General features: G+C 39.5%; 1 protein-coding gene across 1 annotated transcript in view; it reads right to left on the bottom strand.

Annotated features, from left to right (window-relative positions):
- LOC126418626 (protein HGH1 homolog) overlaps positions 1-23,063 on the bottom strand; it is an 81,455-nt gene that overhangs the window by 43,432 nt on the left and 14,960 nt on the right. The window contains exons 4-5 of the mRNA XM_050085471.1: positions 18,158-18,279; positions 4,635-4,825 (exon numbers count right to left, since the gene is read on the bottom strand). Coding sequence (XP_049941428.1) covers positions 4,635-4,825; positions 18,158-18,279 — 313 coding nt within the window. The remainder of the gene's footprint in view (positions 1-4,634; positions 4,826-18,157; positions 18,280-23,063) is intronic.

Genomic DNA, 23,063 nt, shown 5'->3' on the forward strand with positions numbered 1-23,063 from the left:
GTCTACATGCGTAATTTCAACTACCGATGGTTAAAGCAGGAGGGACAGGTCTAGTGCAGTTGGGGTTGCTGGGTTCACTAACATCTTTCGTTTTTTCTTGCCTTCTTTCTCCTTTTTATCCTTATTTTCATGAAGGAGAATCGTATCCTATTGGGGGTATCCGGAAGGTAAGGTGAGCAAACTGTTCTGCAGCCTGTAGCCTGTACCTCCATCAACAACCGACTGACGCAAGTCTGTAAGACAGTTTTAGTATGCTCACTAGGCCCAGACGAATGTGTCAGCTGGACAAGATTCTTTTCCAGCAGGAGTTGGGGGACCTAACTCTCCAATGAGGGTGAATAGATACTTCACCCTTGCTACAGAAGGGACCCTAGTCAAAAAATGTGTGTGAAATCTTATGGGACTTAACTGGACCCTAGTCACCAAGAAATGTAGTAAGGTGGGGTTTGGCTCCACTTGCTACAATTTTACTCCTTAAACGCAAAATTTTTTTCATTATGTACATAATACATATGCTATATTCTTGCAAAATGATTAATTTCTTATTCAATGACTTATTCGTAAAATGTTACAGTTCAAGTACCATCATGATATTTAACTGCAAAGATATTGGTAGTACTTTGAATAATTATTACACATACCAGATTCCTTAATAACACATGACTAGTTAAGATTTCCTGTGAGCATACAGCTCATAATTGGTAAAATAATGTGCCTCAGTTAAAAGCCCTTCAGTTATATTTTTAATAAGCATTTCAAGTTTTCCAAACTCTGACTACTGAAAAGGTTTCTGTTATTATCATTGCAAACTCCCATTAGGTAATTGAGCTATTTTGATGATTAAGATTGTGTAATTCTGAGAAATGATGTAATAATTTTGTCGCCATAATTTTTTTGAACTTCATAACACATTTATTTAAAAGAATACATTTTAATTTAAAAATTAAGAAAACTGAGAAAATTATGAATCTATGAATATTGCATAAAGACTGGTAAATCCCAGTTGAGGTGTACATAATGTTAACTAAATAATCCAGCTAACTTTATTATTTTTGGAGTAATCCATCATATTGCAAAATCAAATTATTACTTGTTTTTCTGCAATATCATCGCTACTTTCAACATAGATCTTATTATAAACTAATAAACTAGTATGTAATAACAAAGTTTAATAAGTATTCTTACACATGTCTATAAGTAATTGAGAGAGTCCATTGTTCAGGCAGTCAGTCAGCTTCCGATAACCAAAGCTTAATTATCTTTGTCAGAGTCCACAGTTTGTCACCAGTATGTTAACATCTACAGTATACATCAGTGCAAATGTCTTCGTAAAAGCTTTCCAAGTCTGCAGGAGTAATTCACTTCGTCAGTATTGTGTATCTACTTTCTTAAATGTGTCGGTGAAGTCAGCACTCACTTGTGAATGAGCGCTATAAAATATTGCCACTGTCAAAATAGTTACTAATTCAGTGGATGTGCTTACCTGTGATTAATATTCAGTATGGGACATTTTAACCACGCTGATCATTGAGTGATTATGACTGACAATAAATTTAAAGCTGTATCACATTAACTGATGCTGTGTAGTGTACAAAATTTCAAAAATTGGCAGAAAATTAGATTACAGACAATAGATACTCAGTGACAAGCTATCGAAGGCTATATGTAAATCACAGGTGAGTCACATTACAACCGTGTTTATGAAGTCTGCTTTAACTTGAACGAAATGTAGTCTGGATAAAGAAAAGAAGCACAAGCACATTCCAAGCACCAAGTGCTATCAAAGCTAGATTCGACAGATGTGGCAACTCAAAAATTGAATTGTTACTCAGTATTAGAACAGAGAGAGAATTTATGTGAATTGTGATGTTCAGCAATGGCAATTAAATACTGGGAATTTTAAAATGCTTTTTTCATAACAATAGCCCATATAGAAAGAATGTTCACTTGCCGTCTGTAAATAGAACAGAAAGTTAGAAGGCCAATGAGGATACTGACAGCACAATATGTGAAGAGACAGTCTCCACATACACTGAGTTTACAACTTGCATAGACTGTTACAGTGAGATGAACCTCAGACAATTGTTCTTTCCTCTTCGAGTCCAAGAACAGAAGAAGACAAAAGAATTGAAAGTTCAGACATAGAATCTCTAATGTCCATGGAATATATTGCAACACAATGCATTTGTTTATTCTTTGTCATCATAGCCAGCTATTCATACAATAATTATCACTACGTGGCATTTACAAACTTCAAATTCATGACCACCTCAGGAGATAAAGTACAGTGTTGTCACTCTCAGATACTCCGGATACTTCCTATTGCAGATGCCTGCCAGTCTCTAGCAGCACATAAATTTTGTGTCTGTTTATTCCTACATCCCTCAGCACACATGCAGCAGGAGTTGGGTTTGGAGGAGAACTTGTCTCCTCAGTGTAAAATCAACCACCCTCACTTAGAAATCAAAAAAACTGTTTTAGCTTCCTACCTTGAACAAATCCACCCCCAGAAATTTTATCAAAACAGAAAAACTTTTTTTTAGCTATTACATGTATGCTCTTCAGCTTCTTATACTGTGGCTAGTGAACATTCTGAATTTTGGCACAGTATCATGGACTATAGCCTATAAATTGCAAGACGCAGGTATGCCAGCACCTCGCAGCTAAGAGTGTTCACTGAGCTGGGGAAATATGGTTAACATGAAGAAAAGTATAAATATGTCAAGATGTTTTGATCTAAATGTCTGTGAAGCTGCCAGATAATTCAAAAAGCTAGTTTCCTTCTTTTATATCCTAACTCTGCTCAGGGTATATTCACCTTCTTTTGTGCGACGATAGCAGCATTTTTCAAACCGGTTCCCAAATGTTACTCTACCGCGAAATGTTGCAACAATCAGTATGAATTAAGTGTGAATGTTATTTGCTTAAGTAAGCAGAACCGTGAAACAATGTCTGCATGAACTTTTCAATTCCATATGAAAATCGATTAACTTAGCTTGCTTTGTCAGAAAATAAATTTTAATACACAGCATAGTGAATTTTAGACCACTAGGCTGTGTAACATACAAATCTTTCACAGGACAGCCATCAGCGACATGTATTTTTCTAACTTCTTACAAATTTTGAACCAGTTCCAACACAGAAGTGGTGTGCATAAAAAAAACTCACAAGAAAAGTGTTTTTTGCATGTAAAGTCTGAATGGAGGTAGATTTTTGAAAGCAATTTTATTGCAAGAATGTATTTTTTATTTATTTGATTCACTTTAAGCCATTTCCGTGCATTCAGTTCATGTAAGAACAAATTTTATGTGCAACATTTAGCTCACCTTTAAACCACTGTACTTTATTTTGACTTTACCCATTTATCTACCTTCATGTAAAGTTTGAACTGTTTTTTACAAGTTTAAGGTATAGAAATAGCATACTTCAAAAACCTCCCAGAAAAACATGTCTTTATGCATGTTTTTTTCACATGAAATCTGAACAGTGCACATACAAATGGAGCTATTACTCAAGCTTTAATTTCAGCCCAATTAAAATCTTTAGCAAAAGGAATTAATTGATTTGCACAATTTGCCTGGGCACCAGCTCTGGTTCATTGTTCAAACCTTGCTTAATATACTGTAACTTAGCGACAGATAAACAGTTTTTGATGTTGCTGAGGAGTCAGTCATATAATAATTTTTAAGTGAACACACCGCCATGTGATTGTATTATTGTTTTTTTAATTTCGACCCAGGTCTCAGCCTTATGCCATTTTCAAATTATTGAGTTTATATTATTAACAAATTTATGTCCTGAAAAAACATTAATGACATAAACTCAGTCACTTGAAAATGGCATAAAAGTCCGAAACCTGGGTCATAATTAAATAAACAACAAGACAGTCAGACAGTGGCGTGCTCGTTTAAAAAAGTAAGACAGGTGTTCAAACAGCAATACAAATGGCAGCTGATCCAGGCTACACCAAAAACTTTTTATCCCATGTTCCTAGCTCAAATAGGAGTCCGAAACCTGGGTCATAATTAAATAAACAACAAGACAGTCAGACAGTGGCGTGCTCGTTTAAAAAAGTAAGACAGGTGTTCAAACAGCAATACAAATGGCAGCTGATCCAGGCTACACCAAAAACTTTTTATCCCATGTTCCTAGCTCAAATAGGAGTCCGAAACCTGGGTCATAATTAAATAAACAACAAGACAGTCAGACAGTGGCGTGCTCGTTTAAAAAAGTAAGACAGGTGTTCAAACAGCAATACAAATGGCAGCTGATCCAGGCTACACCAAAAACTTTTTATCCCATGTTCCTAGCTCAAATAGGAATCGAGCACTAAGTACACCAAACCACAGTTCTATGCACAGCCTTTTCAGACACATTTGTAACAGCACTTCTGCATTGTAAGGATTATGCATGAAAAAGTTAAATTTGTGACTTTTACTACAATTTACAGTAAAATAATAATAAAAAACTGGTCTAAAAACACTGGATTAGAAATTTTAAAAAATTGTAATGATGAAAATATGACAGCTTTCAAAGTTTCACCAGGACCATTTTAGAAAAATCACACTGCCTGGAAACAAGCTGAATGTGCTTGCTCAGAAATCTGTATATACCTGAATAAAAATAGTGCAAACCTGTGTTAATGCCTCAAGCAGCATGCATCGTATGTCTGCATCAACTTCCCGTGCTTTAGATTCAGGCAGATACTGTAGATCTGGTGGAAGTTTTTCCATCTCATCATCTGGAAACTCCTCGGGTCCTGCCAGAGGAAGGAGTAGGTGTGGCAGGATATCCACTGCTGGACTCAGCAGCCATTCATGACTGTCTGTCAGAGCAAATAAAAAATGATTTTTTGTTTTAAACTGTACGAGTAACACTTGAAAATATCTGATAAATATGTATGTTGAAATAAAATTTCCAAAAAAGACAGGTGCCTTTGGAAAAATAGATTATGCAAAAGGAAAAGAATTGTTTCAATGAAAAATGAAGTGAAAAACCATGAACAAGATCCTGCAAAATTCTAAAACAAGAACATATGGTTATATGAAAATCCATGAAGAAAGAAGTAAATGAAGAATAGCAAAATTCAAATTGCTCTGAGCACTATGGGACTTAACATCTGCGGTCATCAGTCCCCTAGAACTTAGAACTACTTAAACCTAACTAACCTAAGGACATCACACACATCCATGCCCGAGGCAGGATTCGAACCTGCGACCGTAGCGGTCAGCGGTTCCAGACTGAAGCGCCAGAACCGCACGGCCACACCGGCCGGCGAAGAATAGCAGGTGATGTCAAAGCAAATGAATATTATAGAAGAGATGAAAAACATAAATACACGCAGAAATGAGGAAAAGAGGCCCAGAATGTGAAATCAGAGGCACTGAAGCAGATAACAAGTAAATAAATATCTCATTATACACTCCATGAACCCCCAGAAAAGGAGAACAATGAGGAAAATTCTTCAATTTCTTAGGAAATAATTATTTCTCATGAAGTTTTCAGGATCTTCTCTTATATCAGTCTGGTAAGTTATCCTACACATACACAATAAAGCAACAAAAGAAAAAAAGAGATAGGAACTTAAGCTAGAAACTACAAGTAGAATGCTAGTTATTACTGAGCTGAAAATGACACAAAAAAGTTGTTACAGTTTTCGAACATTCACTTTAATGGCAAACTATGACTTAAGCAGGTATGACTTAGAATACAAATCAACCATCACCCCAAGACAAGGAAGTTAATCACACTAATTGACACAGATGGCATGTTAATAATAGACTGCAAAATGGAATACAAAAATGTCCAACTGAATATGACAGTGGTATATGAAATCATGGGAAGCAATAAGTCACAGGTGAATAAACACTAAATCAGAAGTAACACAATAGGTTGGAACAGGGGACACAAATGAAAAGGTTAAGACAGTCACAGGAGGACAGTTTTAGTAACAACACGTGGTTCAAGGAATAAAGGGAAAAAATGTAATACCAACATAAAAAAAAGTTTTTCCTCACCTCGGTTCTGAGAGTTCCAGAACGTGTACAGAAAATTGGAATAGAGATCAACATAAACATCATTTCTGCCCCTATTATTGCTCATGAAAACCATGTTGTACCACCATACAGCGAGACCTTCAGAGATGGTGGTCCAGATTGATGTACACACCACTACCTCTAATACACAGTAGCCGCACTTTCTCTTGCATTGTTGCATGCCTGTCTTCATCATGGCATACTATTCACAAGTTAATCAAGGCACTGTCGGTCCAGATTGCCCCATTCCTCAACGATGATTCAGCGTAGATCCCTCAGAGTGGTTGGTGGGTCACGTCGTCCATAAACAGCCCTTTTCAATCTATCCCAGGCATGTTCAACAGGGTTCATGTCTGCAGAACCTGCTGGCCGCTCTATTCGAGAGATGTCATTATCCTGAAGGAAGTCATTCACATGATGTGCATGATAGGGGCACGAACTGTCATCCATGAAGACAAATGCCTCACCAATATGCTGCCAATATGGTTGCACTATCAGTCAGAAGATGGCATTCACATATCGTACAGCCGTTATGGTGCCTTCCATGACCACCAACAGCATACGTCGGGCCCGCATAATGCCACCCCAAAACAGCAGGGAACTTCCACCTTGTTGCACTCGCTGGACAGTGTGTCTAAGGCGTTCAGCCTGACCAGGTTGCCTCCAAACACGTCTCCGACGATTGTCTGGTTGAATGCATGTGTGACACTCATCAGCGAAGAGACCATGATGGCAACCTTGAGTGGTCCATTCGGCATGTTGTTGGGCTCATCTGTTCTGCACTGCATGGAATCGTGGTTGCAAAGATGGACCTCGCCCATGGACATCAGGAGTGAAGTTGCGCACCATGCAGCTTATTGCGCACAGTTTGAGTCTTAACACGATGTCCTGTGGCTGCACGAAAAGCATTATTCAACACAGGATGGTGCTGCTGCTAGGGTTACTCCGAGCCATAATCCATAGGAAGCAGTCATCCACTGCAGTGGTAGCCGTTGGGCGGCCTGAGCAAGGCATGTCATCAACAGTTCCTGTCTTTCTGTATCTTCTCCATATCCGAACAACATCGCTTTGGTTCACTCTGAGACACCTGGATACTTCCCTTGTTGAGAGCCCTTCCTGGCACAAAGTAACAATGCAGACGCAATTGGACCACAGTACATTCCATCTAGGCATGGTTGAACTACAGACAACACGAGGCATGTACCTCCTTCCTGGTGGAATGACTGGAACTGATCGGCTGTCAGACCGTCTCCGTCTAATAGGCACTGTTCATGCATGGTTGTTTACATCTTTGGGCAGGTTTAGTGACCTCTCTGAACAGTCAAAGGGACTATGTCTGTGATACAATATCCACAGTCAACATCTATCTTCAGCAGTTTGTATGTAAGAAGTAAGAACTATTAAGCACAATAAAAGTTTCTATTTGGCTGTTGCTTAACTGTGACTGGCACAGCTGATTTTAGCAGCAAGTCCATGTCATAAACTAGAACTGATTTTTGGGAGGTACCAGGAAACAAATATCTATCCACTCATTAAAATTTGTGTTTTCACTGTTTAGCTTAATCACTGACGCAAATTCCAGGTTGATTCCTTCGAAAAGGGTGCTGTTGATTTCCTTCCTTGTTTTTGTCCAGTCAGAGTAGGTGCTTTGTCTCTAATACACTCTTTGTTAATGTTTTAAAGTCTAACCTCTCTTTCACTTACGGTGATTGAAAAGTCCTTTAATGTCTCTGAGAGACAACTTACTTAGGTTGCAATCAAAAGAGCACAAAATATCAGACTTTATGGACATCACATTTGATGTACGCCATTTCTTTTATTCCCTGGATCAGGTTACATACATTAGTATTTTTTTTTTTTTTAATTGTTATTAGAAGTCCAGGTATGCAATGAGGAAAAGGAGATTGAGGGGGGGTTTGATTATGTAACAGTTTCACTTTCACACTAAAATATAATGTGTCTGTACAACCTTGGCCAGTGCTTCATCCACTGAATTCATTTCATAAAGTTCTGTTCTCATCTTAAGTATTTACACACCTACTGACTTGGCTATGAATGATCTAAAGTAACTGCCTAATTACGCTTGACCGGCAGAAAACTGGTAGCAGCATTGATAATGGAGTCCTCTCCTGATTTATTTCATGCAATGAGTACAGTACCACAAATTCTTACTATTTAAGTTAAGATAGTTGTTAATAACATGATTCTCATAAACAAATGTGACTTATCTTGTATGAAGCATGTGTATTTTTTGCCTTTTACAAACTGTTCTTGAAGATGTAAGAGTTTCACATTGCATATTTTTGTACAGCTAAAAATGTCAGTCTCACTGACAGGTTTGCAATGCTGATGACTTAAAATGTGGCTCTCTGTGAAACCTAAGTGTTATCCATGCTGATTGCTTCCAGTGGCAACAGTGCAAGAAAACACACCACAATTATTATTGACTGTGTGAAAAGTGGATACACCAATGGACTGATTCAGCTCTGATAAACAGTGTCTGAGTCATAAGGTTACCATTCTGCATTTTGTGAGTAAAGTTTTTATTCTCAGAATAAGACTGAAAACCATTTCAAAAATCCTTCGCATGTGCTTTATAAGATACTCCTCACCCAGTATCACTGATGTGTGGAATCTCTTTATTTCCTAAAATGTTTAAAGTTGAATCAACTCTCTTCTCACATGGGAATGTAGCTGTCCCCTTTCCAAAGGGTTTCCTGTCCTCCATTTCCCAAACACAAGAATCTTCTGAATTCTGCTGCTGATGAAAGTTTTTTCAAACTTTTCTGTTAGGCTATAATCTAGTCAGTCAGGTTGTGAACCTCCACAGGAATGTTACGCAGTACTGAGCATTTCTTCATGACAATATGAAACAAGCCTTAGAGCAGACAGCTGTTATTTCTGTGCAACCTAGTTTTGATGCCTAATTTTGTTAGAATGAGCCTTTGATATATGAGGTCATTCTTCTCCTCAATACTGGAATGTTAATTCATATAATACTTAGGTTTGTGATCCCTTTTCGTGACAGCAAATGGTCTAATTCTACATGTAGGAGGTTTACTCTCACTGCAGCATCATACTGTTTTATTATCTGTTATCCAGCTTCTGCATTTGGATTACGGTTTTTAAGATATATATAGAGATCATAGCCATAATACAAAGCACTCTAACTGTTCCACTGATGTAATCTTTTATCATCTACCCAATCTGTGGTATCACATATTGATACCACCCCACAGGTGTCATATAAACAGAACAGCAAGTTTCCATCTGATGCTGATAGCCATTGAGAGGGATCTGGTGTGTCCAATGATGCATGCCCACTGAGACAAACTCCAGTGATTTGGCACCACAAGGGCCCTCTGGTGCCATGATATATGACAGATGGCAGCAGCGACATGCCGACTTGCACTCGGAACCACTTCACCATGGGATAAAATGCGCACACCGCTTAGTCACGGCATTGACACCATCAATTGTGCTTCAATACAGCAAGTTTCTTCCTAGCTGACATTCTGACAGCTGGACTCTGTTTCTTGCTGCATTTTTTACAATGAGTCGTCGTGAGTGTGAAGAAATACGAGGGTAATCGCAAAAGTAAGGTCTCCTATTTTTTTATAAGTACAGAACTCTGTTTGTGTGGCACTTTGTCACACTGTTATGAAGAGTGCTTCACGCACTGTGTGTAAACATGCGCACACCACACTGAGGTGCTCAGTCTTGGCTTGGCAGCTGTTGAGAATGGAGCTCCCGTTGGATGTTACCGCCAAGTGCGAATTACGTGCAGTTATTCGGTTTTTAAATACAAAGGGCACTGCAACGATTTAAATCCATCGCCAATTGACGGAAGTGTATGGTGAGTCATGCATGGATGTCAAATATGTTCATAAGTGGTGTAGAAAGGGTACAGCTGGTTGGACCAAAATTCACGACGAACAAAGGAGCAGGAGACAGTCAATTTCTAAGGAGACAGAGTCGAAGGTCAAGCAAAGCATGCATGAAGATCGGCGGATCACCCTGGATGATCTCTGCACGTTGGTTCCTCAGGTTTCCCGAAGCACCGCTCACAGAATTTTAACGGAAACATTGAACTACTGGAAGGTGTGCGCAAGATGAGTGCCACACATGCTGACTGAGGACCACATGCGGCAATGAGTTGATGCTTCCTGCGCATTTCTTCACTACCTCGCAGCCGAACAGGACAACTTTCTGGCCTCAATTGTCATGGGTGACGAAACCTGGGCATACCACTTTACACTTGAGACAAAGCAACAATCACGCCAGTGGCAGCATCCTTCTTCGCCAAATTCAAACAAACACAGTCTGTTGGTAAAGTCATGACAACCATTTTTTTGGGATTGGAAAGGGGTATTGTTGGTCGACTTTATGCCTACTGGGACCACAATTAACGCTGACACGTACTGTGAGACTCTGAAAAAACTCAAATGGGCAATTCAGAGCTGGAGAAATGTTGAGCAAGGGCGTGCACATTCTCCATGACAATGCGCGCACACACACACACACACACACACACACACACACACACACATCGCTTGGAAAACCGTTGCTCTCCTACAACAGTTTCAGTGGAACATAATCACCCACCCACACTATAGCCCTGACTTGCCGCCCAATGACTATCACCTGTTCCCTAGGTTAAAAGAACCTGGCCAGAAAGCGATTCAGCTCCGACGATGAGGTGAAGGCAGAGGTTCATAACTTTCTGAACAGCATGGCGGCGAGCTGGTATGACATAGGCATACAAAAACTGCCACAGTGTCTACAAAAATGCATCGACAGAATTGGTGATCATGTCGAAAAATAGCTAAATGTTCCAGCTGTAAACTGATATACACCATTATCGAAATAAACAGGTCTATGTACCTACAAAAAAAAATAGGAGACCTTACTTTTGGGATTAACCTCATACAAGTTAAGTAAACCTTCTGTTTGGTGTGTTATCTTGCTCATTAGTCATTTCTGCTCCTGTCGAGACTTTATACGATGACAGTTGCTCCCCTCTCCTTATTGTTGTGTACAAAGTTGTATACAACCCAATCCATATAACATTTTTGTAGTGTTCCTATCTCCTTCCCAAAGTAATTACATGACCATTTTGCTATTGTCCTCCAGACAATCTCCAAGAAAAACTGACCACTTCCATTTTCTTTCACCACTTAAATTAGACCAATAATTATCGAAACTTTAAACTGCAGCCCACTTTCGAACCCCTATTCATTGCAAGTGCAACTCCTTAAATGTGCACAGTCGACAGGTTTTGATTTTCTTAGGTCAATGCAAGTATTTAAATATTTTCTTTCAGTGAGTGGATTCCAACCCTTTAGGGTTGTTTGGAGGGTCTGTCATAATCTCTTAATTCAACTCAAATTATTTTTCAGCCACACATTTGGAATAAAAAAAAGGTGGAAGACAGATGGTACCAAACCTGATGGAAAGATTGGAAATTCCACCAACGCGTATTTCAAATCCCTTCGCTTTCCCGCTGCCAAAGTGCTTTGTAGGTTGGTGCATTTGTCTGATGAAAAAAGATGAGGTCTTTCACAATGAAGGTCTCCTCTCTCACATTTTTCATCCACCTGGTCTAGGAAACAGTGAATCCTGACTTGGTCACAGCAGCAAATTGGTACCCAAAATCAGTTGGACACTTTTTCTTCCACCACGCAAAAAGCTTTTTCATAATTAATTCTTCACATAAAACATAACATCCTCTCTCCTTTAATATGCCTATGGCATCAGCTATACCACACACTTTTATTTGCTGATCATCCACTATGATCATACTATGTTCATTATTTCCTATTATTGCAGCTTTGGAATCACTTTCAAGTGCATCATATTCAAGATAAGGAGAATCATGCTGTTGTTGTTGTTGTTGTTGTTGTTGTTGTTGTTGTTGTTGTGGTCTTCAGCCCTGATACTGGTTTGATGCAGCTCTCCATGCTACTCTATCCTGTGCAAGCTTCTTCATCTCCCAGTACCTACTGCAGCCTACATCCTTCTGAATCTGCTTAGTGTATTCATCTCTTTGTCTCCCTCTATGATTTTTACCCTCCACACCGCCCTCCAATACTAAATTGGTGATCCCTCGAAGTCTCAGAACATGTCCTACCAACCGATCCCTTCTTCTAGTCAAGTTGTGCCACAAGCTCCTCTTCTCCCCAATTCTATTCAATACCTCCTCATTAGTTATGTGATCTACCCATTTTTCTGTAGCACCACATTTAGAAAGCTTCTATTCTCTTCTTGTCTAAACTATTTATCGTCTACGTTTCACTTCCTTACAAGGCTACTCTCCATACAAATACTTTCAGAAAAGACTTCCTGACATTTAAATCTATACTCGATGTCAACAAATTTTTCAGAAACGCTTTCCTTGCCATTTCCAGTCTACATTTTATATCCTCTCTACTTCAACCATCATCAGGTATTTTGCTCCCCAAATAGCAGAACTCCTTTACTACTCCAAGCGCCTCAATTCCTAATCTAATTCCCTCAGCATCACCCGAGTTAATTCGACTACATTCCATTATCCTCATTTTGCTTTTGTTGATGTTCATCTTATATCCTCCTTTCAAGACACTATTCATTCCGTTCAACTGCCCTTCCAAGTCTTTTGCTGTTTCTGACAGAATTACAATGTCATCGGCGAACCTCAAAGTTTTTATTTCTTCCCCATGGATTTTAATACCTACTCCGAACTTTTCTTTTGTTTCCTTTATTGCTTGCTCAATATACAGATTGAATAACATCGGGGATAGGCTAAAACCCTGTCTCACTTCCTTCCCAACCACTGCTTCCCTTACATGTCACTCGACTCTTGTTTGCCATCTGGTTTCTGTACAAACTGGGAATAGCCTTTTGCTCCCTGTATTTTACACCTGCTACCTTCAGAATATGAAAGAGAGTATTCCAGTCAACATTGTCAAAAGCTTTCTCTAAGTCTACAAATGCTAGAAACATAGGTTTGCCTTTCTTTAATCTTTCTTCTAAGATAAGTCGTAGGGTCAGTATTGCCTCATGTGTTCCAACATTTCTACGGGAACCAAACTGATCTTCCCCGAGGTTGGCTTCTATCAGTTTTTCCATTCGTCTGTAAAGAATTTGTGTTAGTATTTTGCAGATGTGACTTATTAAACTGATAGTTAGGTAATTTTCACATCTGTCAACACCTGCTTTCTTTGGGATTGGAATTATTATATTCTTCTTGAAGTCTGATGGTATTTCGCCTGTCTCATACATCTTGCTCACCAGATGGTAGAGTTTTGTCAGGACTGGCTCTCCCAAGGATGTCAGTAGTTCTAATGGACTGTTGTCTACTCTGGGGGCCTTGTTTCAACTCAGGTCCTTCAGTGCTCTGTCAAACTCTTCACGCAGTATCATATCTCCCATTTCATCTTCATCTACATCCTCTTCCATTTCCATAATATTGTCCTCAAGTACATCGTCCTTGTACAGACCCTCTATATACTCCTTCCACCTTTCTGCTTTCCCTTCTTTGCTTAGGACTGGGTTTCCATCAAAGCTCTTGATATTCATGCAAGTGGTTCTCCTTTCTCCAAACGCCTCTTTAATTTTCCTGTAGGCAGTATCTATCTTCCCCCTAGTGAGATAAGCCTCTACATCCTTACATTTGTCCTCTAGCCATGCCTGCTTAGCCATTTTGCACTTCCTGTTGATCTCATTTTTGAGACGTTTGTATTCGTTTTTGCCTGCTTCATTTACTTCATTTTTATATTTTCTCCTTTCATCAATTAAATTCAATATTTCTTCTGTTACCCAAGGGTTTCTACCAGCCCTCATCTATTTACCTACTTGATCCTCTGCTGCCTTCACTACTTCATCCCTCAGGGCTACCCACTTTTCTTCTACTGTATTTCTTTCCCCCATTCCTGTCAATTGTTCCCTTATGCTCTCCCTGAAACTCTGTACAACCTCTGGTTTAGTCAGTTTATCCAGGTCCCATCTCCTTACATTCCCACCTTTTTTCAGTTTCTTCAGTTTTAATCTACTGTTCATAACCAATAGATTGTGGTCAGAGTCTACATCTGCCCCTGGAAAAGTCTTACAATTTAAAACCTGGTTCCTAAATCTCTGTCTTACCATTATATAATCTGATACCTTTTAGTATCTCCAGGGTTCTTCCATGTATACAACCTTCTTTCATGATTCTTAAACCAAGTGTTAGCTATGATTATGTTATGCTCTGCGCAAAATTCTACCAGGCGGCTTCTTTCATTTCTTAGCCCCAATCCATATTCACCTACTATGTTTCCTTCTCTTCCTTTTCCTACTCTTGAATTCCAGTCACCCATGACCATTAAATTTTCGTCTCCCTTCACTACCTGAATAATTTCTTTTATCTCATCATACATTTCATCAATTTGTTCATCATCTGCAGAGCTAGTTGGCATATAAACTTGTACTACGGTAGTAGGCGCGGGCTTCGTGTCTATCTTGGCCACAATAATGCGTTCACTATGCTGTTTGTAGTAGCTTACCCGCATTCCTATTTTTTTATTCATTATTAAACCTACCCCTGCATTACCCCTATTTGATTTTGTACTAATAACCTTGTACTCACCAGACCAGAAGTATTGTTTCTCCTGCCACCGAACTTCACTAATTCCCACTATATCTAACTTTAACCTATCCATTTCCCTTTTTAAATGTTCTAACCTACCTGCCCAATTAAGGGATCTGACTTTCCACACTCTGATCCATAGAACGCCAGTTTTCTTTCTCCTGATAACAACGTCCTCTTGAGTAGTCCCCGCCCGGAGATCCGAATGGGGGACTATTTTACCTCCGGAATATTTTACCCAAGAGGATGCCATCATCATTTAATCATACAGTAAAGCTGCATGCCCTCGGGAAAAATTACAGCCATAGTTTCCCCTTGCTTTCAGCCGTTCGCAGTACCAGCACAGCAAGGCCGTTTTGGTTAGTGTTACAAGGCCAGATCAGTCAATCATCCAGGCTGTTGCCCCTGCAACTACTGAAAAGGCTGCTGCCCCTCTTCAGGAACCGCATGTTTGTCTGGCCTCTCAACAGATACCCCTCCGTTGTGGTTGCACCTACGGTACAGCTAACTGTATCGTTGAGGCACCCAAGCTACCCCACCAATACTAAGGTTCATGGTTCATGGGGGGCGGGGGGGAATATCCTCCAAGCTAGGGCTGAGTCTCAACAGATCGCAGCGTGGCAACTGCTCTACCGAGTACAACACCCCGCACCACAATTATAACACCTCATAAAATGTACGACATTCGAGATGGATCTCATGCCCTGTCATGTGTCATTAACTCAATCACAATATCTTGCAATTACTTCACACTGTGAATTTGCTTTCGAGTTTGATGACTGCTCAACTTTGACAATGGTGTAATGCTACAATAACAATCAAATGCAGCAACAGACAGTGTTAATTAGTGTTAACATGCTTTCACCGTGCAAGTTTGTTTAGTTGTGGTGTTTTTTGCTCAACCTGATAGTGTGCTACCTCGGTGAAATTATGCTGCCACCCGAAGCAGTGGTAAATCTTGGGACTGTTATGTTGATTGTCCTTTTTCCACACCAAACAACCGATAATTATTTTGTCAAAAGTAGTCTACTGCACTAAGCTGGGTAGAAAGAACTGTAATCAGTTGCAGTATGTAATATTCCTTTGCTTGCATGAAAAAGAGAATTATGAACCCTAAATTGGCCATAAAGCATTAATATTCCAAAAGTTACATTAAAAGTGACTAATTTCCAACTTAACATACTGTGTGGACCACTCTGGCATTATACGTCTCACACTGTTTTCAGCCTCTTACGGGGCATGTTCAGAAAGTAAGTGTACCGCATTATTAAATGTTTCTTAGAAAAAGTGTATTTGAAAATCACAGGATATTGTTGATACACTTGTTGGCTACTTTTTCACATAATCACCAACCCATTTAATGCATGTGGTGGGCCAAGGCACAAGCTTCTTTATGCCCCCCTTGAAGAACTTTCCCGTCAGCTCCTTACCCCACTTCAGAACCTCTTTCTGCACCTGCTCATCAGCTAAAATTTAATTCCATTCATGTGTGTTTTGAAGAGATGATAATCTGTTGAAGCCAAGTCAGGAGAATATAGGGGAGGGGATTCAAAACATCCCAATCAAATCGGTCCAAGAGCACCTTGGTGGCTAAGGCTGTATGAGAACGGGCACTGTTGTGTAACAAACACACTCCTCTCATTGGCATTTGTCTCCTTTTGTTTTGAATGTTCATTTTGAGTTTTTTAGGGTCTCAAAATATCATTGTCCATTGACGGTCTTGCCCTGAGGGAGAAATTTGACCAAAACACTGAGGCCATGATTTTTTGCCCGAAATTGTGGTTTTGAATGTTTTGGCTGATGGATAATCGGTGTGACATCACTGTGACAACTGTCTTTTTGTGAGCCACCCATGTTTCAGCTCCAGTCAAAACAGAGCTCAGAAAATCTTCACCTTCCAATGCAAATTATTCAAGAAACTCATCGGCACTAGTGACCCAATTTTTCTTGTGGTCCTGTCAGCTGTTTTGGACCCTCTGTGCACACAGTTTCTGATATGCCAGTATTTCTATGTGTCTCTCTTTAATTAGGGTTCCGGAGTGTTGTGGAAAATTGCAGTTTCATCCACCATCAATTGCAGGTCTTCACAAACAATTTCCTCTTTTTTATTTTCCACCAATCATACAAAATGGGAGGACTTCTTCTCCACTGTTCATCACAAACATTTGTTCTGCCTCTACTAAATTCCCTACAACATATAACCACACTTGTCCTGTTCATAATATCTTCACTGTAAACTATTTCAATTTGCAAAAAAATTTCAGTAATTATTACCATCCCATGAATAGGAACTACATCACAGCATGCTGGATTTCTTGCTGCCATCTTTCATGCAACTCAGTGAGTGGTCTCCTTTATTCCTGCGGTATTTTTATTTTCGCATTGGACTCCTGACATAGTGATTTTTCTCCTTGCATTGAGAACCAGCATCAAATAAGTTGCCATGAGGAATGTAAGAGAACATAACTGTTCAGTTCAGTTTAGTTATCTTCATATTCATGGATCATAATTGTGACCTATCATTATGATGTGGAATGAGTCAGTTTTACACTAGAATGAAATTTTTACACTGCAGTGGAGTGTGCGCTGATATGAAACTTCCTCGCAGATTGAAACTGTGTACTGGACCAAGACTAGAACTCAGGACCTTTGCCTTTCGCAGGCAAGTGTTCCACCAACTGAGCTACCCAATGATCCATCGTGACAGCTTTACTTCTGCCAGTCCCTCATCCTGCAAGTTTTGTAGGAGAACTTCAGTGAAGTTTGCAAGGTAGCAGACAAGATGCTGGCAGAAGTAGAACTGTGAGGACAGGTGGTGAGTCGTGCTTGGGTAGCTCAGTCAGTAGAGCATTTGCCCACGAAAGGTAAGTTTGAATCTCAGTCCAGCACACAGGTTTAATAGGCCAGGAAGTTTGTTTCACGCTAGTTGCTCACTTTCTCAGAGAAAAAATAATTCAGAAATTATTCTATGAAGTAGAAGGAAGTGAAAAACAGTTATGATTTCAGTTTGTGTTTGAAGTTAATTTTATTATTTATAAAATTATTTACATAATTAGGTATGTGGTCAACAGTTTTCACAGTTGAATTTTCACTTCCTTCTGTACCATACTTAGTCTGAGTTAAGGCCAATGTGAGTCATCCCTTCTTCTAGTATTATGAATGTTGCTGTTGTTTCAAACTGTTATTGACTGCTGAAAAACTGCATAAGGGACTAAATGTTCCGAGAAGTGGTTGTCGGCATGCCCAACTGTTTAATGAGCTGTCTACAAGAGGTTTTGGAGTGAACACCACATGTTATCCTTATTAAATGCTCCTGTGCAAAAAACACTTTCTTCCTCAGTTACAAGATTACCCATGATATTTTGCCATAAGACATTCGTGAATAAAAACTGGAAAACTCAGTCAACTATTATGTAGATGATAACGTAAATATCAATGAAAAAATATAAACGAATTTTCACAAGTCATACTAATAACTGCACCTGCACCATCAATATCATATTAAAAATTTATTACATACCCACATCAAAACAACAGTTTCGAAGAGCACCAACTATGCCACCTCTTCGAACAACTGAAGCTTCATACTCGGTGAATGGCAGGAAACGTTGTATAACACAACGCTCTCGATCAAGTAGGTACCTGAAAATAATTTACAATCCTGATCCTTCAGACTACATCAGTCAACTTTGATTCATACATGAAGACAAATATACCCTGATGGGGAAAAAAATCGCAACACCAAGATGGATTTGTGCGACATAAATTAAAGTTGGTGGCATGTTTCTACACCTGAAAGATGCTTCTATTCAAATTTCGCATCAGTTGCTAGTAGTGCCACTATGAGGGTGCAGATCAGGTTTGCTTTAAATACATGCTGTAACGGTCATGAGTGTCAGTTACCTTTGAGATTAAACATGATGAGTTGATGTTAGCCAAGAATGCAGCAAAGATGCCATTATCAAGACCTCATCGAGTTTGAACAACGTTGTGTAACAGAGCTACAAGAAGCTGTACATTCCTTCTGCAATAGTGCAGAAAGACTTGGCAGGTATGCAACGACTGTACATGTTTTCTGGCAGCAGTGGTCACGAGAATGTACAGTCACAAGAAAACCATGCTCCGGATGGTCATATGGTACTACAGAGACGAATGACTATCATGTTAAGTGTATGGCTCTGGTGCATCGTACTGCATCTGCAGCAGGAATTTCAGTAGCAGTTGGCACCACAGTGACAAACTGTTACAAATCAGTTCCAGCTCCAACCAAAACACTGTCACTCGCAATTTCAGTAGTGTCAGGTGAGAGTTCACTAGAGGGTAGGATGAATATCTGTTGTTTTTTATGATGAAAACTGGTTCTGCCTTGGTGCCAATGATGGCCATGTGTTGGCTGGGAGGAGGCCAGCTGAGCCTGCAACCAATCTATGTGCATCCTAGACACACTGGTCCTACAGCTGGAGATATGGTATGGGGTGAGGTTTCATTATGAAGCAGGCGCACTCTCGTGGCTATCCTATGCACCCTGACTGCAAAACTGCATGTCAACGTCATGATTCAGCCAGTTGTGCTTCCATTCATGAACAGCATTGCTTGGGGTGTTTGCCAACAGGAAAACATTTGCCCACATATTGCCATTCCTACCGACATACTCTACAGTGTGTCAACTTACCAGATGTTACTCCAATCAAGCATATATGGGACATCATCGGATGGCAACTGCATCATCATCCACAAACAGTATTAATTGTCACTGTATTGACTGGCCAAGTACAACAGACATGGAACTCCAACCCACAAACTGACATCTGGCACCAGTACAACACAACGCATGTAGGTTTGCATACTTGCATTTACCTACAGAAACATATTCTCAAAATTTATTTACTCTACATTAATTATTTTTGGTGTTGCGATTTCTTTTTCTGTCAGTGTATATGTAAGTGTTGTTTTTTCAATCACAGATATTGCTTCAATCTGCACAAACCTCTGGAAAGTTAATATCCTTTATATACCTTAGCAGAATGTTGGTAAAAGACTGAAGTAATCAAATATCTCTGATCTACAACACTACAAAATGATGTGCTACAACTGTGTGAATTGTGGCTTCGTCTGCAACCAAAGATTGTTAAGAGAACAAACAGAAATCCTCATTACATTCTAATTTCCAAGAACTGTTTCTTGTAGCAGCAATGCCAATTAACTGTAATCTTACCTGCCAAACCCTTCTATACACCCTTCTACAGCAAGGTACACTGAAATTACTGTACAGTCCTTATCAGCTGACAAATCTTTTAATTTCTGATACTTAGTCAACTCTCAATAATTAGAAACTCAAGGGACCAGGGAAAAAGTTCAAATTAGCGAAAGTTCAGAATAACAGGGTTCAAATAACTGAGAGAGATGGAGGAAAAAATTCAAATACACAAGAGTTCAATCGAAAATAAACTGTAGTACATAATATGTACATTCACATTTATTTTAATAATGTGCCAAATAACACAGACTTATATTCATATGGTACATACATACATACAAACATACATACATACATACATACATACATACATACATACATGTTTGTGTGTTTTTTATTGTGTCTGTCTACCAGCACTTTCTCGTTTGGTAAGTTACAGCATCTTTGTTTTCTATATATATTTTTCCCACGTGGAATGTTTCCCTCTATTATATACATACACACATACATACATACATATAGTATGTGAAAAATGTATCAAAGAAAATGTTTCTTATTCTTTTGAAAAATTGTCAGTGATTTTCTTTTGAAAGAGTGACTTCCACCTAGCACTGTCCAGAGAATTTTCAATGCTGATTTGAGCAGAGAAGAAATTATCACCTGTTTCCATACTGAGAGGTGTAAGAATGTAGGGTATACATGGATGACCTTGTCTTGCACAAGTTGACTGGAGTTGGCAGTTGTTCACTATCTTTCTCATCCTCAGCCTGACAGGCAAACAGCTTAGCATCAGCTCATGTATTGTCACCCTGAAAAAGTGTCCATGTTAGAACGCCATGGGCACCATGTTACAATCAACACGAACAAAATCCTCAAAGGTCACGTTCCACCCAGAGTCTGGCGGGCCTGAATTCGTTAATTCTCACAACTCTGATGGCCGTTTCATGTTTTCTCTTTGCATTAAAAAGCTGCATATTATGAAGCAGTTACAAAAAATGGTAGGGCTGACATTTATCCAGGCCTTATCAAAGTTAAAGCAATCAAAACTATTATGTTCGCCTTCTCACCTTTTTCCAATACTATGCAGCACAAGTGAAACAATTTCTCTGTGGTAGGGAGTTTTAGAATTTTTTATTGTGCCCTGATCCAGTTGTTGCAATCTTGATGTCAAGGAAAGACTGTGAAATCCTCATTAAAGAGTTTGAAAGGCAGAACAGGAAAATACAAATAGAAAGAATTCAGTTTGAAAATAATTAAGGTAAATGTTCTGGGAAGCAGAAATTTGCATTACTTTCTTCAAAATTTATAATAAGAAGTCACGTTTCCAAATAGGCTGCCTGTTGCTTGAAATAAAATATTTTAGTCCTTATCACAGTCAGCCAGTTTTGGCTCAAAAAATTGTTTTCAAGTTTGCATGAAAGTGCAGTAGTGCATGTGGTATCGACAGAACATATACAGAGTCAGGAAGACACATATAAGGGCATGCTGAAATGTAATGCTTCCAAATCTTTTATGTGAAAGCTCCTAAGGCTTTTTAAAATAAAACACACATTATTAACACACTATATCTTTATTCTTTATGGTTGGTTGGTTGGTTTGGGGGTAGGGACCAAATTGCAGGGTCATCAGGCCCATAGAACTAGGGAAGGACAGGGAAGGAAGTCGGCCGTGCCCTTTCAAAGGAACCGTCCTGGCATTTTCCCAAAGGGATTTAGGGAAATCACAGAAAACCTAAATCAGGATGACCAGACAAGGGTTTGAACTGCCTTCCTCTCAAATGCGAGTCCAGTGCACTAACCACTGCACCACCTCACTAGGTTATACTTCATGTCTACATAATTATTTCTCAACATAGTCACTCTGGCAACGAACACATTTCTCTCAACAAGAGACCAGTTTGTTAATACCATCACTGTAGAAAGTCTGATTTTGTTTAAACAGCCACAACCTCATCTCTGCTTACATCACTTCTTCACCAACAAAGTGGGGTCCACAAAGGTGTTCTTGAAGTTCAGGAATAAGATGAAAATCAGATGGGGCCAAGACATGAATGTACAGAGAATGATCAATGACAGTGAACCCAATGTGTCACATTGTTGCAAATGTTGCAGCACTCATGCATGGTCTTGTATTGTCATGCTGAAAAAGTGTCCATGTGAGAACAAACTCTTTGAATGCATGATTTCAGTTTTCTGAGAGTCTCGCTGTACTCCTCAACATTTACATAACACATCACCATGTTACAAGCCCAATCTGGAACCCTCTAGCAGCAGAGGGTTGCAACATGCATTAATGAATTAGGGAAGTCGATCAAGTAATGTGCATGCCATGTATTACCTCACCAATCTTGAGAACAGTTCGCCCCCGGTAGCTGAGTGGACAGTGCGACAGACTGTCAATCCTAAGGGCCCGGGTTCGATTCCCTTGTGTTGTCCTTCTCATCATCATTTCGTCCTCATCGACGTGCAAGTTGCCGAAGTGTTGTCAAATCGAAAAACTTGCACCAGGTGAGCGGTCTAACGGACGGGAGTCCCTCGCCGCACGACATTATTATTTTATCTTGAGAACGGAATAAAAAATTTGAAGACATTACTTTTCAGCATGCCCTCATACAAGAAAACACACCACAATAAACTGCTACTTCATTCACGCCATGTACTTTTCTGCCAACGCCATATGCACTAACGCAAGTACAAAGACACTTGAACATGATTATGTGAGCAAAAGAAGCCAATTGTAATAAAGTACTTTCTTTCAACCTACTGGCAGTTTAAGAGGCTTCTTGTAATAAGTTTGAGAAGGCTCTGGACCCAAGTAAGAAATAACACACTCTCATAATCTTGCGAACAGCCCACACATCAAAATTTGCCATTACAGTACCTCACTCAAACGAACTTTGGGCTTGCAGCCGGGCATCATTTAATACATTGCACAATATTTCACCTGGGCACCTATCAGTCACCGACTGATGAAGACTTGCTCTCCGCATATGCGTCAAAATCAAACTGACAGACAGATCACATTTCCTGGCAGCAGCGCACTTGCTACTGGAACTGCAGGACTCAGATGTCCTCTGCATTATCGCTCACTGTAACCACTGGCGTACTCTATCGTCTTCAATCAGAACAAATCATGGAGATGATGGGGTTCCTCATACTGTTCAACTAGTAGCTGCTATCACGCTTCATCAGCTTTTCTGCCAGTGTATTTCTAGGGATTCTTTAATAAT

The sequence above is a fragment of the Schistocerca serialis genome, chromosome 9, assembly GCF_023864345.2.
Source record: "Schistocerca serialis cubense isolate TAMUIC-IGC-003099 chromosome 9, iqSchSeri2.2, whole genome shotgun sequence".
Taxonomy (NCBI): domain Eukaryota; kingdom Metazoa; phylum Arthropoda; class Insecta; order Orthoptera; family Acrididae; genus Schistocerca; species Schistocerca serialis.